This window comes from Hemitrygon akajei, chromosome 7, assembly GCF_048418815.1.
Source record: "Hemitrygon akajei chromosome 7, sHemAka1.3, whole genome shotgun sequence".
Lineage (NCBI taxonomy): Eukaryota > Metazoa > Chordata > Chondrichthyes > Myliobatiformes > Dasyatidae > Hemitrygon > Hemitrygon akajei.
Window position 1 is genome coordinate 168,796,624 of NC_133130.1, and position 15,014 is coordinate 168,811,637.

Sequence of the window (15,014 nt, forward strand, 5' to 3'; positions counted from 1 at the left end):
CAGATACATTAGGGACTTTCAAGAAACTTAGGCACATGGATGATAGAGGAATGGAGGGTATGAAGAAGGGAAGGATGCTGAGATGTATCCAAGGATGTGCTGGGACACATCGTCAGTGATGCAACCTGGGGCCATCGGATGTTTCAAGTCTTTGAACATCACCCTCACCCATGTGACCCAGCTGGGGTTGATCAGTCCCAGCAGTACCGGACCATGGGTCACATCTCGTGATTCCAGACCCATCTGGAGACTCGCTCAGCAGCCTCTGTGACAGTCCTGATGGCTCCTTTCTTTGCAATGCCAAGGAGAAAGAACAGATTCAACTTGGAGTAAGTGAAAGGGTCAGCACAACCTTGTGCGCTGGAGGGCTTGTACAGTGCTGTAATACTCTATGCTCCATCGATGATTTTTATTGTCTTGTACAGCTCCCATGTGGCGGGATAGAGATACATCCCTATCAAAGGAGTTGCAAGGTGCTCCTCCCCACCTCCTGCTCCCGTGGCATCATGTGACCCTGATCGGGGGCTAAGCAGGTGCTACACCTTGCTCAAGGGTGACCCGCAGGCTAGCGGAGGGAAGGAGTGACTTACACCTCCTTTGGTAGAGACGTATCTTCACTCCGTCATCTATGTACCTATCCAAGTCTTCTTAAATGACACAATGGTACCTGCTTCAACCAGTTTCTCTGGCAGCTCACTCTGTACGTTCACCACCCTCTGTGTGAAAATGTTACCCCTCAGATCCCTTTAAATATCCCCCCACCCCCACTATGCACCCTAGTTTTGGACATAACCTGGGGAAAAGGCTGTACCATCCACTGTATTGATGCCTCTCATGTTGGGCTGGCGTGGTAGCATAGATTTAGCATAAGGCTATTACAGTATTGGTGGCCAGGCTTCAATTTCCAGAGCTGTCTGCAAGAAGTTTGTACATACTTGCTGTGACCGTATGGGTTTCCTCCCACACTCCAAAGACGTACAGGTCATTGGATTAATTGATCACGTGGGTATAACTCGGCAGCACAGTCTCAATGGGCCAGAAGAGCCTGTTACCATGTTGTATTGCTAAATAAAATAATCTTGAAATAAAACACTCCTAAAAATTTGCCCTTCATTCTCATAAATGAGACTAATGGGGTTACTTTGCTGGGAGTGGGGCGAAATGTACAGTGACTATAAAAAGTATTCACCCCCCCTTGGATGTTTTCATGTTTTAATGTTTTACAACATTGAATCACAGTGGATTTAATTTGGCTTTTTTGACACTGATCAAGAGAAATGATCCTTTTCTGTCAGTGAAAAGTGATGTAAATGAATTACAAATATAATACACAAAATAATTGATTGCAAAAGTATTCACTCCATTTAATATGACACATCAAATCACCACCAGTGCAGCCAATTGATTTTAGAAGTCACATAATTGGTTAAATAAAGATCTGTTTTTGGAGACCTGTGTGCAGTCAAAGTGTTTCAATTGATTGTAGTAAAAATACACCTGTATCTGGAAGGTCCAACTGCTGGTGAGTCAGTATCCTGGCAAAAACTTCACTATGAAGACAAAAGAACACTCCAAGCAACTCTGCAAAAAGGATATTGAAAAGCACAAGTCAGCAAATGGATACAAGAAAATTTCCAAGTCACTGAATATCCTTTGAAGTACAGTTAAGTCAATCATCAAGAAATGGAAAGAATATGGCACAGCTGTAAATCTGCCTAGAGCAGGCCGTCCTTAAAAATTGAGTGACCGTGTAAGAAGAGGACTAGTGAGGGAGGCCACCAAGGGACCGATGACAACTTTAGAGGAGTTACAAGCTTCAGTGGCCGAGATGGGAGAGACTGCACATACAACTGTTGCCCGGGTGTTTCACCAGTTGCAGCTTTATGGGAGAGTGACAAAGAGAAAGCCACTGTTGAAAAAAACTCAACATGAAATCTCAGCTAGAATTTGCCAGAAGGCATGTGGGAGATTCTGAAGTCAGCTGGAAGAAGGTTCTATGGTCTGATGAAACCAAGGTTGAGTTTTCTGGCCATCAGACTAAATGCTTTGTTTGATGTAAGACAAACACCACACATCATCAAAAACGAGCCATCCCTACTGTGGTGGCTGCATCGTGCTGTGGGGATGCTTCACTGCAACAGGCCCTGGAAGGCTTGTGAAGGTAGAGGGTAAAATGAATGCACAAAATACAGGGAAATCCTGGAGGAAAACCTGATGCAAGGAACTGCGACTTGGGGGAGGATCTGTTTTCCAGCAAGACAATGACCCCAAGCATAAAGCCAAAGCTACACAGGAATGGCTTTTTAAAAAAAACAAAGTTCATGCTCTGGAGTAGCCAAGTCAGAGTCCAAACCTCAATTCAATTGAGGATTTGTGGCTAGACTTGAAAAGGGCTGTTCAGTCATAATCTCCATGCAATCTGACAGAGTTTGAGCAGTTTTGTAAAGAAGAATGGGGAAAAATTACAGTGTCCAGATGTACAAAGCTGATTGAGACCTATCCACACAGACTCAAGGCTGTAATTGCTGCCAAAGGTGCTTCTACTAAATACTGACTTGAAAGGGTGAGTAATTATGCAATCAATGATTTTGTGCTTAATAATTGAAATAAATTTACACCAATTTGTAGAAATTTGTCTTCACTTTGACACAAAGGAGTCTTTTCTGTTGAGCAGTGGCAAAAAAGCCAAATTAAATCCACTGTGATTCAATGTTGTAAAACAATAAAACACGAAAACTTCCAGGAGGGACGGAGTGAAAACTTTTTATAGCCACTCTATGTACAATGTTTAAGCAGAAATTCATGGATTTTTGCTTTTCTGTTCAGCGTAAAGAATATTCTGAACTTATTGTGCAGAAATAATCAAAATAGACCAATCAGAACACACTGACATATAAAAAAAATTATAACCACCACATAGGAGGTAATTGGGTTCAAATATTTGACTAACAGTTCAGAGTGTTTTCAAAGTTTGGAAATATTTACCTCCTTGCACTGATCTTTTGTCAGGTAGAGAGGACAAAGAAATGATTTGTAGGTCGGAAGAGCAACACCTCATATTCCACCTGGGTGGCCTCCAACCTGAAGGCATGAACATTGATTTCACCAACTTCCACTAATTTTTCCCCTTTCCCTCCTGGGGCATATTAGTTAATGCATGATCGATCTTGTTAATATACTGCAGGAACAGTTTCCATTGATGTAGACATCTAAATCTACAATCTGAAGCAGGTTTATTATCACTGGCATTTGTCATGTTTTTGTGCAGCACCAATACAGTGCGAAACGTAAAAAATACTATAAGTCAAGTAAAGTATATAGTCACTTAACTACATATATGTATCTAACCAATATATTCATATAATGCATATAGAAATGAAACGACGTTTCTTTGAACCAGGGTGTAAAACACAGTAGTACACACAACACATATAACACATGCTAACTTATGAAGGTAAGGATAAATTCTACAGATGAATCACACATAAATAACAAACTAAAGTGCATTAATATTAAATATTGTAAGGTACAGAACAGTGACACTTCGAATATGATGCAACAGGGAGTTCAGAAGCCCAGTGGCCTTTGGGAAGAAACTGTTTCTCATCCCGACCGTTCTTGTCTCCTGACTGATGGTAGAAAGTCAAAGAGGATGCTGGATGGATGGGTGGGATCTTTAATAATACCAAGGGCCCTGCAGACGCAGAGCTCCTGATGACTGTCCACAATGGGTGGTAGGGAGACCCCTATGATCCTCTCAGCTGTTCTCACAGTCCTTTGTAGGGACTTCTGGTCCGATGGTCGACTGGCTCCCATACCAGATGGAGATGCAACTCATCAGGGTACCCTCAATGGTGCTCCTGTGAAATGCACTTAAGATGGGGGGGCGGGGTGCAAGTGGAGGGGAGTTTTGCTTGCTTCAATAAAGCAGAGGTGCTGCTGTGTCTTCTTGTTCAGACAGGTGATATTAAAGGACCAAGTGAGGTCATCTGTAACAAATTACAAAAAGAAACAAATATCTATATCATTTAAATAAGTAATGAGAGGCCTCAGTTCGTCAAAGTCGACCGTGGATGTTGTGTCCTGACTGTCTAGATACCCAAGCCAGGGCAGTACGATATGGAGTGTGAGCTGTTGTCCATGTAGCAGGCTCCCCTCTCCACACATCTGATGAACCTGAAAGAACGGCAGAGACCAATATAGTTTGATACCAGTGTCATCGCAGGAGTTGCCAGTCAACGTTGAACTCAATGTAGGACTGCCTTAGGGACTCTAGCTCCAGATTCTTCCCTTGGGATTTACTCCCAAAGCCTTCCCCTCCCCATGAGTGGATATATCCGCACGGTAGCGGAGGTTTAAGAGCAGAGTTTTCCTTCTAAATGAGTTGCCAACTATGGCTGACAAGCCCCATCTACCTGAAGTGATTGGTTTTAAAGTGCCAGTAACCTACCTTTGCCCCTTCTCCTGTCAGTAGCAGAGGTTCCATTTGTCTTAGTAGCTAAGTCACACGTGAAGGCCAGGAGCTGGACCTGGTTATCAGAGGCTACTTGAGACCCACTCAATTGGGAGCATTTAATAGGTGGTGGGAGCTTATCCTCACTACCACCCCCGGCTATGACAACCTTAAGGAACCAAAAAATGTAAATAAGTAATATAAGTAATATATATATTTTAAATACACTATCTAAATACATAAATATAAATATATTTGTATTTGTCAACGTGGAGTGGAGTGCAAGTTTGTAAATCTGGCAGAAGTAAAGGATGTTGGGAATGGTGAGGGTGGAGCACCGCGGGAGGGGTGTGGGACAGGTGGCACTGTAAGAGAGCCGGGGCAGGGGTAGCACCGGTGCAGACCCTGACCTTGGCCTGAAACATTGACTATTTATTCTCCTCCTGGGTTCCTCCAACATTTTGTCTGGACTTCCAACATTGGCAGAATCTCTTGTGTTTATGTTATTATTTGTTTTGATCCGAGAATTATTCTTGGAGGGAGAAGACAGGAAAATGCAAATTCAGCAAAATCATTGCTTCCTGTTACAAAAAAGTATTTACTTCACTAACTAAATCGGGAAGAAGGTACGGGAGTCTTCTTTCCCACACCACCGGGTTCAGGAGCAGTTACGTCCCTACAACCATAAGACTCCTGAACCAGCGTGGATAACTTATCTTAACACTAAACTCTACAACTCATGTTCTCAGCAGTATTTATAAATCCATCTATCTATTTTTTGTATTGTACATTTTGTCTTTTGCACATTGGTTGTCAGTCTTTGTGTGTAGTTTTTCACTGATTCTATTGTGTTTCTTTGTTCTACTGTGAATGTGCAATAGAATGAATCTCTGGGCCATAAACAGTGACATGTACATTCTTTGATAATAAATTTACTTTGAACTTTGAATTGAGGTCAGTTTTGAGGTGTGCGAATTAGTTTCTCCACTGTAACATTGTGAAGTTTGCAAAGAAGGCACTTGTGCTGTACTTAGAAGAAAGTAGCCCTTGCCTGTTGCCATTAACCACACAGTATCTTTGTTTTCACTGGAGTTTCGAACATTGGAAGGGCAGGGGGAGGGGAGTTGGACAGGACAATTAAAAATTGCTTGGGGGAGTGGGGCTATGGCTTTTCTGACTGATCCTGTGTGGGTTCTGGACAGCATGGGCCACACTGCTAATGAAATAACTAGATCCACAAATGGGCGAGACACAAAACAACTTTTTGAAAAGCATCGGGGGCATTTTCTTGAAGCCACAGATTAGAACAGACAGCTGTAGTTCAGTCACCGTGCATGGGTTGCAACGGTAGTGTAGCAGTTAGTGCGACCTTATGTCAGCTCGTTTATTAAAATAATAAAAACAATAACAAGGCCATTGCCTCCTGGTTCTGCAAGTGGAATCTAACAGCTCCCTCACAGCAAATGTAAAGAGCTGAGCAAACCAACCGAAGTGGTCACATGGGGAATTTAATTCTGTGACACACCATAGTAGTTAGAACCGTATACTGAAATGAGCAGAGTTAGATATAAAAAAGTTCTCCTCTGAATCCCTTACAAGTTCCTGAGAGCAGAAAGAACCTTTCTCAGAGAAAGGCCGGGGGTTTGATGTCAATTGGTGCTTGCTGCAATCTAAAATGTAAAGACAAGGAGACGAGCATTCTTCGTGTCAGACCTGACAGCATCCAGCTGGGAATGGATAAGGAGGAGGAGGAGGATTACCAGCAAGACCAACTTATATTAAAGTGCAGCTCTCTTTATATTGGCTGATTTAATTACTAATCGCTTTTGCCTGACTGGCATCAGTAAGGCACATTCAGTGTTCTGTTGTAATCAGGCACTTATACACAGGCAGACAGGGACTCCACAATGAAGTCTCGCCTTTACAGTGTGTTCTTCTGCGGAATTTTTCTGAATTCAGGTACAGATGTCATCATCATTTCATTCTTACGTTTATGACTAGTCTGGCATCATTTTTTAATCTCTCTTCCTCTCCCCACTCTCACTCTTTCCCTCCCCTTGTCTCTTTCCCCATCCTCTCCCTCCTTTCATCCCTTTCCCCATCGTTAACTCCTTCCTCACTCCCCACTCTCTCGTCTCTCCACCTCTCTCCTTCCTCTCTACCCCCTCTTGTCTCTCCTTCCCCTCCCTCTCCCCCTCTCCTCTCCCCTTCTCCCCCTCCTTACCCCCTCTCCTCCCTTTCCTTCCCCTTCTCCTTCCCCCTTTCCTTCCCCCTCTCATTCCACATCTTCTTTTCCCCTCCCTCCCCTCTTCCCACTTTTCTCTCTCTCTCTCCTTCCTCCCCCCTCCCCCCCCAGCTACTGTTTTACAAGAAAAATGAATTTTGGAATGCAGGAGCTTAGTTTTAAGCTCTTTATTGCAGGTTTAATGGTGTATTGCATTCAGGAAAAGACTTTACTCTGGACAGGAAGATGTTGAGTTGGTTTCCTATCTCAGATCTGATCTGTTCGATATCCTTTACATTTAGTTCAACTTCTGTTCAAAGTCTTCCCTTATTACAGTGTTTCAGACTCCTCCGAAGATAACCTGCATCACTCAGTCACTACCACAGCTTTGTTAAAATAGAAACTCACTTACGAGAGAGTTGGTGAACTTTCTGCAGTTCTGCTTGCAAGTTAAGTTTCCACGTTGGAGTTCTGTTCAGCAATCTCCAGTTGCACAGTGCAGGCTGTTTAATGAATGAAGGTGTCACAAGTGCTTCAGAGGAGGAGGGTAATGATGCCAGGTGATAGAATGAGCAGTCAGTCAGGCTTGATCAAAGAGGATCTGAGGAGGTGGGGTGGGGAAGGGAGATAGTTGGAGGGAGAGGTGAGGGGAAGGGGGAAGAGAGTGGGAGGAGAGAGGGAAAGGGAGAGGGGTAAAAGAGAAAGATTTTGGGGGTTGGAGAGGGAAAGGGGAGAGAGAAACAGAGAGAGAAAGGAAGAGACAGGAGGAGGAGAGGGGGGAGAGATGGGGAGGGAGAGAGGGAAGGGGTAACGGGGAGAAAGGGAGAGCAGAGAGACAGTGAGAGGGAGAAAAGAAGGGGTAGGACATGTTCAGCACAGCATTGGGGGCCGAAGGGCCTGTAATGAGTTGTAGGTTTTTCTCTGTTTCTAGAGCAAGGATGTGAAAAGGAGAGGGGAGAGGAAGCGAGAGAGAGAGAGAGATAAAGGAAGGGTGGTGGGGGAGGGGATGGGTGGAGAGAGAGTAGTCTGGAGAGGGAATTCCAGAGGTTAAGCCTTTGGCAGCTAAGTCCACACGGTGTAATGATTCAGTCCTGAGAGATTTCACTGCCAAACTTGGTGGACACAGAAATCTCACATAATTGGAGGAACTTCCAAGGCTAGAGTGAGGGGGAGATGCTAGGCAACTGGAAAACAAGGATGAGGGTTTTAAATTCAAGGTATGAATCCCATAGATTGTACATTTTAGAGATAGTCTGTATTTTAAACAGATCAAAATATGTGAAACTTTCTTGTGGTATAAATGATTGGTTTTCTATCTCCCCGCAGGTGTGACGTGTCAAACTAATATTGATGAATGTGAGAGCAGTCCCTGTGAAAATGGAGGGACCTGTGAAGATGGTGTTGCGGACTATACCTGTCATTGCCCTCCCATGGGGGAAGATGGAATTGTCTGGGGAGGGAAAAGATGTTCAGTCAAACTGACTGGCTGTCTGCAACATAACTGCCTCAATGGAGCTACCTGCATCCCTAACATGGTGAATGGCATCCATGGCTATACCTGTAGATGTTCTGCTGGATTTTATGACGCCTCTTGTTCGACCTCCACCACCTTCTCCTTGTACAATGGCTTTGTAACTCTGCATTCAGCAGAGGACAACAACCAGACCAGCAGACATACCAACGACGAATCAATCAGCATCAGTGTGAGATTCAGGACCACCTTACCAAATGCATCGCTGATTTACCGAGGCAATCCACTCGATGAATATCTTTGCGTTCAGATCCACAGTGGGAGGCTGATGTCCAGAGCAGTTATTAGTGGCCAGATGATGGACATCTCATTCGGTAATCTGGTCAGCGATGGGGCATGGCACCACCTCAGAGTTCTTCTTGGGGAGAACTTCCTGGTGAAGTTATCGCATCCGAGTTGTCCAAACCAGACTTGCTCTGACTCAAAGCTCATAAAATCAGCCACGCTGCCCTCGTTGGCTTCATTCCAGACTACGTACATTGGTGGTGACCAAACAACTGGGGAAAATTTCACTGGCTGCATGCAGGATTTAGAAGTGGACCATAGGCCTATATTACCACAAACCTTCACAGACGATACTGCGTGGAATTTTAAACTGGACTGTGAGAAGACAAACTGGTGTGACCAGAACCCGTGTAACAGTCAAGGGATGTGTGTGGACTTGTGGACAAGCTACACATGCGATTGCTTCCGGCCATATGCAGGTCCCACTTGTGACCAAGGTAAGCAGATCAGATCATTTATTCTTCTTCAGTCTTTGAATGACATAGGAAATATTGTCGTAAATATCCATCTTACTGGTTCATCGACAGCCACTACCCTGTTCTAGCTAGGGATTGGCCTGTTTGAGGAGCATTGCAGCCTCTGCCATTCATTGATGGTGCCCTGGTGCCAGCTGGGTAAAAATCCAGTGCACTGAAAGCTCTTGGTCTCTTTCTCCTCTCTGGCTCACCGTGAGCTGGGGAATCATGACTGGTGCTGTGGAAACGGTAACCAATGGAGGTGTGCTGCAGTGAAGAGAGCCTGGGTGCACATTTAGTTAAGTATTTGCCACTGGATTTAACTCGAAGGGTTTACTGAATGTTTAGTGTTTGTCTTGTTCTGTAAATAAATGGTTAACTCACTTACTGGTAGTAAGTGCCTCCTGACCCCACTCACTGATTTCACAAACAATAATGGAAACCACTTGAAAACAGGTTTAACTTTACAGCTCCTCATATGTTAACCCTTCCATTCCTGGAATCATTCTCGTGAACCTCCTCTGAACTCTCTCCAACATCAGGACATCCTTTCTTGAATAAGGTGCCCAAAGATGCTCACAGTACTCCATGGGAAAGTTCACCTGTGCCTTATAAAGTTTCAGCATTACATCACGAGTGAATCTGCAGATGCTGGAAATAAATAAAAAACACAAAATGCTGTCTGGCCTGCTGAGTTCTGCCAGCATTTTGTGTTTTTTTATTTTTTCAGCATTACATCCTTGTTTTTATATTTTAGTCCTCTCAAAATGAATGCTAACATTGCATTTGCCTTCCTCACCACTGACTGTGCTGTAGGTTTTCTATGTTTCTGTGTTTCTAACTTGCAAGTTAACCTTTAGGGAATCTTACATGATGATTCCTTTGCAGCCCTGATTTTTGAATTTACCGCTCATTTAGAAAATAATCAATGCTTTTATTCTCTCCACTGAAGTGCGTAACCATATACTTATGATCTGCCACTTCTTCGCCCATTCTCCCAATCTTTCCAAGCCCTTCTGCAGCTTCCCTGCTTCAACACTACTTGCCCCTGCACCTGTCTTTGTGTTATCGGTACATGCGACTACAAAAATTCTGTCGTCCAAATCATTGACGTATAACGTAAAAAGAAGTGGTCTGAACATCAACCCCTGTGGAACACCACTAGTCAAAAAAGGCTCCCTTTATTCCCACTCTTTGCCTTCTGACACTTGGCCAATCCTCCCTCCATGCGAAATTACCAGGTTGTGGCTGGACTAGAGGGCATGTGCTATAATGAGAGTTTGGACAAACTTGGGTTGTTTTCTCTGGAGTGGTGGAGGCTGAACGGAGATCTGATAGAGGTTTGTAAGATTCTGAGAAGTATAGAAAGAATAGACAGTCAGTATCTTTTTCCAAGGGTTGAAATATCTAATACCAGAGGGATGCATTTAAGGTGAGAGGGGGTCATTTCAGAGGAGATGTGAGGGCTAGTTTCTTTACACAGAGTGGTGGGTGCCTGGAATGTACTGCTTATGGTGGTGGTAGAGACAGATACATTAGAGACTTTTAAGACACGTTTAGATGAGGAAAACAGAAGGATATAGATATTGTGTTGGCCATTTGATTACTGATTTATTTGGTTTGACACAACTTTGTGGCTGAATGGCCTGTTCCTGTGCTATACTGTTCTGTGTTCTTTATCCTGGTGCAGAATACATCCCTGCCACGTTCGGCTACAACAACTCCAGCAGCTTGGCATCTTTCATTATCACGGATAATCCTGGCACAAAGCTTGTCATTTCGTTCTTCATTCGCACACGGAGTCCAAATGGCTTCATCTTCCAGCTCAGGAATGCCACAGCTCCTTACCTCTCGAGCTACCTGCTGAACGGCAGCATTCTCGTTGCAGTACACGGCACGGAACTGGACACATCCAGATACCTGGCTGATGGCGTAAGGCGACTAGTAGAATTCCGCGTGGACGGACGCAGGTTGACTGTGAGGGAATCAGATGTTATTGTATTGGAGCGAATGTTGCCTCGTGAGAGTGTTCAACAGCTCATGCATGTGCACCTTGGCCGAGATCCCGAGGGAGATTCTGCTGTTTGGGGAGGAGCCTTCAAGGGCTGCCTGCAGGATGTGAGAGTCAATGATAATCTACTGGAATTTTACCCTCTGGAAGACAAGAATTACACCTCGTCGTTGGCCGTTTCCACCAGTAAGACTCCTATGAACGTGCTCAAGGACTGTATCAGTGATGATACCTGCAAGGTAAAACATATAATTCATATTCCAGTTTGTTTCCCAGGGCGCGAATCTTACCAGCGTTGCTGGCATTTAGAGTTCATTGTCAAGTTCAGAGGCACAGCAGGCCCATGCTGGGTAAGGATGGGAGATATCTGAACCAGAAACACACTTAGTGACCACTTTATTAGGTGCCTACTACACCTAATGTACCTCCTGTACCCTGACACAAGTAGCGGGAAAGGCATTTGACAAAATCCCGCATGGGAGGTTGGTCAAGAAGGATCAGTTGCTCAGCGTTCAAGATGAGATAGTAAACTGGATTAGGCATTGGCTTTGTGGGAGAAGCCAGCAAGTAGTAGAAGATGGTTGCCTCTCTGACTGGAGGCCTGTGACTAGTGGAGTACCAAAGGGATTGGTGCTGTGTTCATGGTTGTTTGTTATCTGGATGATAATGTGGTTAACTGGATCAGGTATCATGGCTTGCATCAGCTGGAAAAATGGGCTGAAAAATGGCAGATGGAATTTAATGCAAAAAACTGCGAGATGTTGCACCTCGGCAGGACCAACCAGGATAGCTCTTACACAGTGAACGGTAGGGCATCAAGGAGTGTGGTAAAAGAAAGGGATCTGGGAATAAAGGTACATAATTCATTGATAGTGGCTTCACAGGTAGATAAGGTCATAACGAAAGTTTTTGACACATTGGCCTTCATAAATCAGAGTACTGAGTCCAGGAGATGGGATGTTATGTTGAAGCTGTATAAGACGATGGTGAGGCCTAATTTGGAGTATTATCTGCAGTTTTGGCCACCTACCTACAGGAAAGATGTAAATATGGTTGAAAGAATACAGAGAAAATTTACAAGGATGTTCTTAGGACTGGAGGACTTGAGATATAAGGAAAGATTAAATAGGCTAGGAATTTATCCCTTGGAATATAGAAGATTGAGAGGAGATTTGATGGAGGTATATAGAATAATGAGGGGTATAGATAGGGTTTTTCCACTGAGGTTGGGTGAGACTCCAACTAGAGGTCATGGGATAAGGGAGAAAGGTGAATTGTTTAAGGGGAACATAAGGGGGAACTTCTTCACTCAGAGGGTGGTGAGAGTGTGGAGTGAGCTGCCAGCACAAGTGGTGCATGCGAGCTCGATTTCAACATTTAAGCAAAGTTTGGATAGGTTAATGGACGGTAGGGGTATGGGGGGGCTATGGTCAATGGGGGTAGGCAGTTTAAATGGTTCAGCGTGGACTAGATGGGCCACGGGGCCTGTTTCTGAGCTGTAGTTCTCCATGACTCTAGATCATCTGGTGGCTTTCATTTAACAGCTTTCAGCACTGCAGGTGTGAGCAATGTCTGTTTAAATATCAGAAACAAATGTGCATTCCATGTTGTGGCACTTTCTTCTGCACGTGTGCACAGAAATCTTTTCCAGAGTGCAGTCATCAGAATATGACAAGGGGAATTCGGCAGGGAACGTGGTTTCTAGTGGGTACTATTATTTTATTTCATCTTCATTGTAAGCCCATTGCTCCTACTGGGGCCTAGGCCACCGAAAGCAGCCCACTAGAGTCCTCTGTCCTGGATTGAAGGGTGATCAGCCCTGTGGCTTCCACAGCCTTACGCCTTTCCCCACGTAACTTCATACACCTTCAAGGTGAAGATCCTTCCTCTCCCAGGGATGAGGTCTTTGGAGCTTCCGTTGGCATAACTATAGCTCTGGGTTTTTGCTGATGAGTTCTCTGCCTCCATGCCCAGTCCTTCTTTTGCAGCCGGGCTCAGGACTGTCCACCGAAAAGTTATTGTTTTATATATTTTATTTTATTTAGAGATACAGCATAGTGAAGGCCCTTCGGCCCATCAGGTTCACACTGGCCAATTACACCCAAGTGACCAAATAACCTATTGTGCCAAATGTGGGAGGAAAGTGGAGCAGCTGCTGGAATCCCACACGGTCGCCAGGAGAACGTACAGACAGGGGCAGGAATCGAACCTGGGTCACTGCTGCTGAAATTCCATTATGCTAACCACGACACTACCGATCCAATATGATAAATTTCATATTATGATATCTAAAAGGCATTTGGACAGTTACATGGAAAGGAAAGGTCGTCAGGAGTGTGGGCCAAACACAGGCAAATGGACTGACTCAGTTATGCAGAGATGAGATGGGCCAAAAGGCCTGTTTCCATACAGTGTAACACCGCAATTTACAGAGAGAAATAGATACATAGATTCACAACATCAAGTTCAAGTTTATGGTCATCTGACTAAATACAGTACTATGCAAAAGTTTTAGGCATATATCTAAGTGCCTAAGATTTTTACACAGTAGTGTATTTGTCAATGTGGAGCAGGCAGCGAGTTTGTAAATCTGGCGGGAGCAAAGAGTGTTGGGAATGGTGAGGGTGGAGTGCTGTGGGAGGGGTGTGGGACAGATGGCAAAGAAGGAGTCCTGAGATGGGGAGTGGCACGAGTGCAGACACACCCAGCCTGAGACACCAGGCAAGGCCGTCTGATTCCAAACAATTGATTTATTGATCATTACAGATTGTCTTTCTGGTGCTTCCTGCTCCCTCTCCTCTCCCTTCCCCTTTTCCCAACTGTGATTCCCCTCTCCCTGCCCCCTCCCCACTCTCAGTCACAATAGAGACCCATGTAGAATCAGGTTTATCTTCACTCATGTATGTCATGAAATTTGTTTTTTCTTGAGTGTGGCAGGAGAACGGTGCAATACATAAAATTACTACAGTACTGTGCAAAAGTCTTAGGTATCCTAGCTATACATATGTGTCTGACGCTTTTGTATAGTACTGTGCATATATACAACCAAATGAAACAAAGTTCCTCCAGACACCCATAAAGCATACATCACACACAGCACATAAATCAAAATATTATCTTAAATAAGTTAATAAAATATAATTCAAAATGCATGTAGTGCGCAGTACAGGTAAACCGTAAACAGATCGCTGTCCTCGTGATGGTGATGGCAGGGTGGTCATTAATCTCAATATAGTGTAATCCATTCATCTCCCAAGTGTTGGGTTAGCCCTCGTGCGTTGTGCCGTGACCAGCGGACTGAGATCTAGTGAAAATCAATTGGTTTGCATGACCATCGCTTCTTCCTTTTCCACAGCCTATGCCGTGCCAACATGGCGGTAAGTGCACTGTGACCTGGAACGATTTTGAATGTGAATGTACCAAGGAGTACACGGGGCGGACCTGTGAGGAGATCGTGTGGTGCGAGACACATCCATGTCCCTCAGAGTCTCGCTGTCTGGATCTCCCAGGTGGATACGAATGTAAGGATGACATTCAACTGCACAAGTAAAAACTTCAGATACAAGAGAATGTTGTGATAGGAATAAAATAAAGAACTGGACATACTCAGCATGTTGTCAGTACTCAGAGCACAGAACAGGAACAGTCCCTTTGGCCCATCATGACTTTGCTAACCATGGTTCCAATTATTGTGCAGAACAAAAAAAACGACAGAATATCCATGATGTTTCTTTAGATATGAATCAAAACGTTGACTTAATTTCTCCGCTATGTAATTTGCTTAAGTGTTTGCAACATTTTCTGTTTTTATTTCAGATTTTCAGCTTTCAGTCCTCTATGCTTCATTAAATAATCTAGACTTTTCCAAATCAAATGCAAATTCTGGAAATTAAAATTGCTAATTACACTCTGCACCAAGTTAACTTCATTTTAAACTTCCATTTGAATCAAAGAAATAATATGTCAGCACAGACTAGATGGGCCAAAAGGCCTGTTTCTGTACTGTAGCGCTCTGTGACTCTAAGTTGTTAAAAAAAAGAAAGAGTAAGAAGTGA

The 15,014-nt window shown here is 44.0% G+C and overlaps 1 protein-coding gene and 1 long non-coding RNA gene across 3 annotated transcripts in view; one reads left to right on the top strand and one right to left on the bottom strand.

Annotated features, from left to right (window-relative positions):
* Window positions 1-15,014, top strand: part of LOC140731162 (protein crumbs homolog 1-like) — a 150,209-nt gene that overhangs the window by 113,253 nt on the left and 21,942 nt on the right. For both annotated transcript variants that reach the window (XM_073052560.1, XM_073052561.1), the window contains exons 7-9: window positions 8,004-8,930; window positions 10,639-11,198; window positions 14,315-14,480. In XM_073052560.1, the coding sequence (XP_072908661.1) occupies window positions 8,004-8,930; window positions 10,639-11,198; window positions 14,315-14,480 (1,653 nt within the window). The remainder of the gene's footprint in view (window positions 1-8,003; window positions 8,931-10,638; window positions 11,199-14,314; window positions 14,481-15,014) is intronic.
* LOC140731165 (uncharacterized) lies at window positions 1,434-7,537 on the bottom strand. The gene is made up of 3 exons (XR_012099737.1): window positions 7,090-7,537; window positions 4,451-4,622; window positions 1,434-1,581 (listed from the first exon to the last, which is right to left on the bottom strand). It is a non-coding gene; the product is annotated as an uncharacterized lncRNA (long non-coding RNA).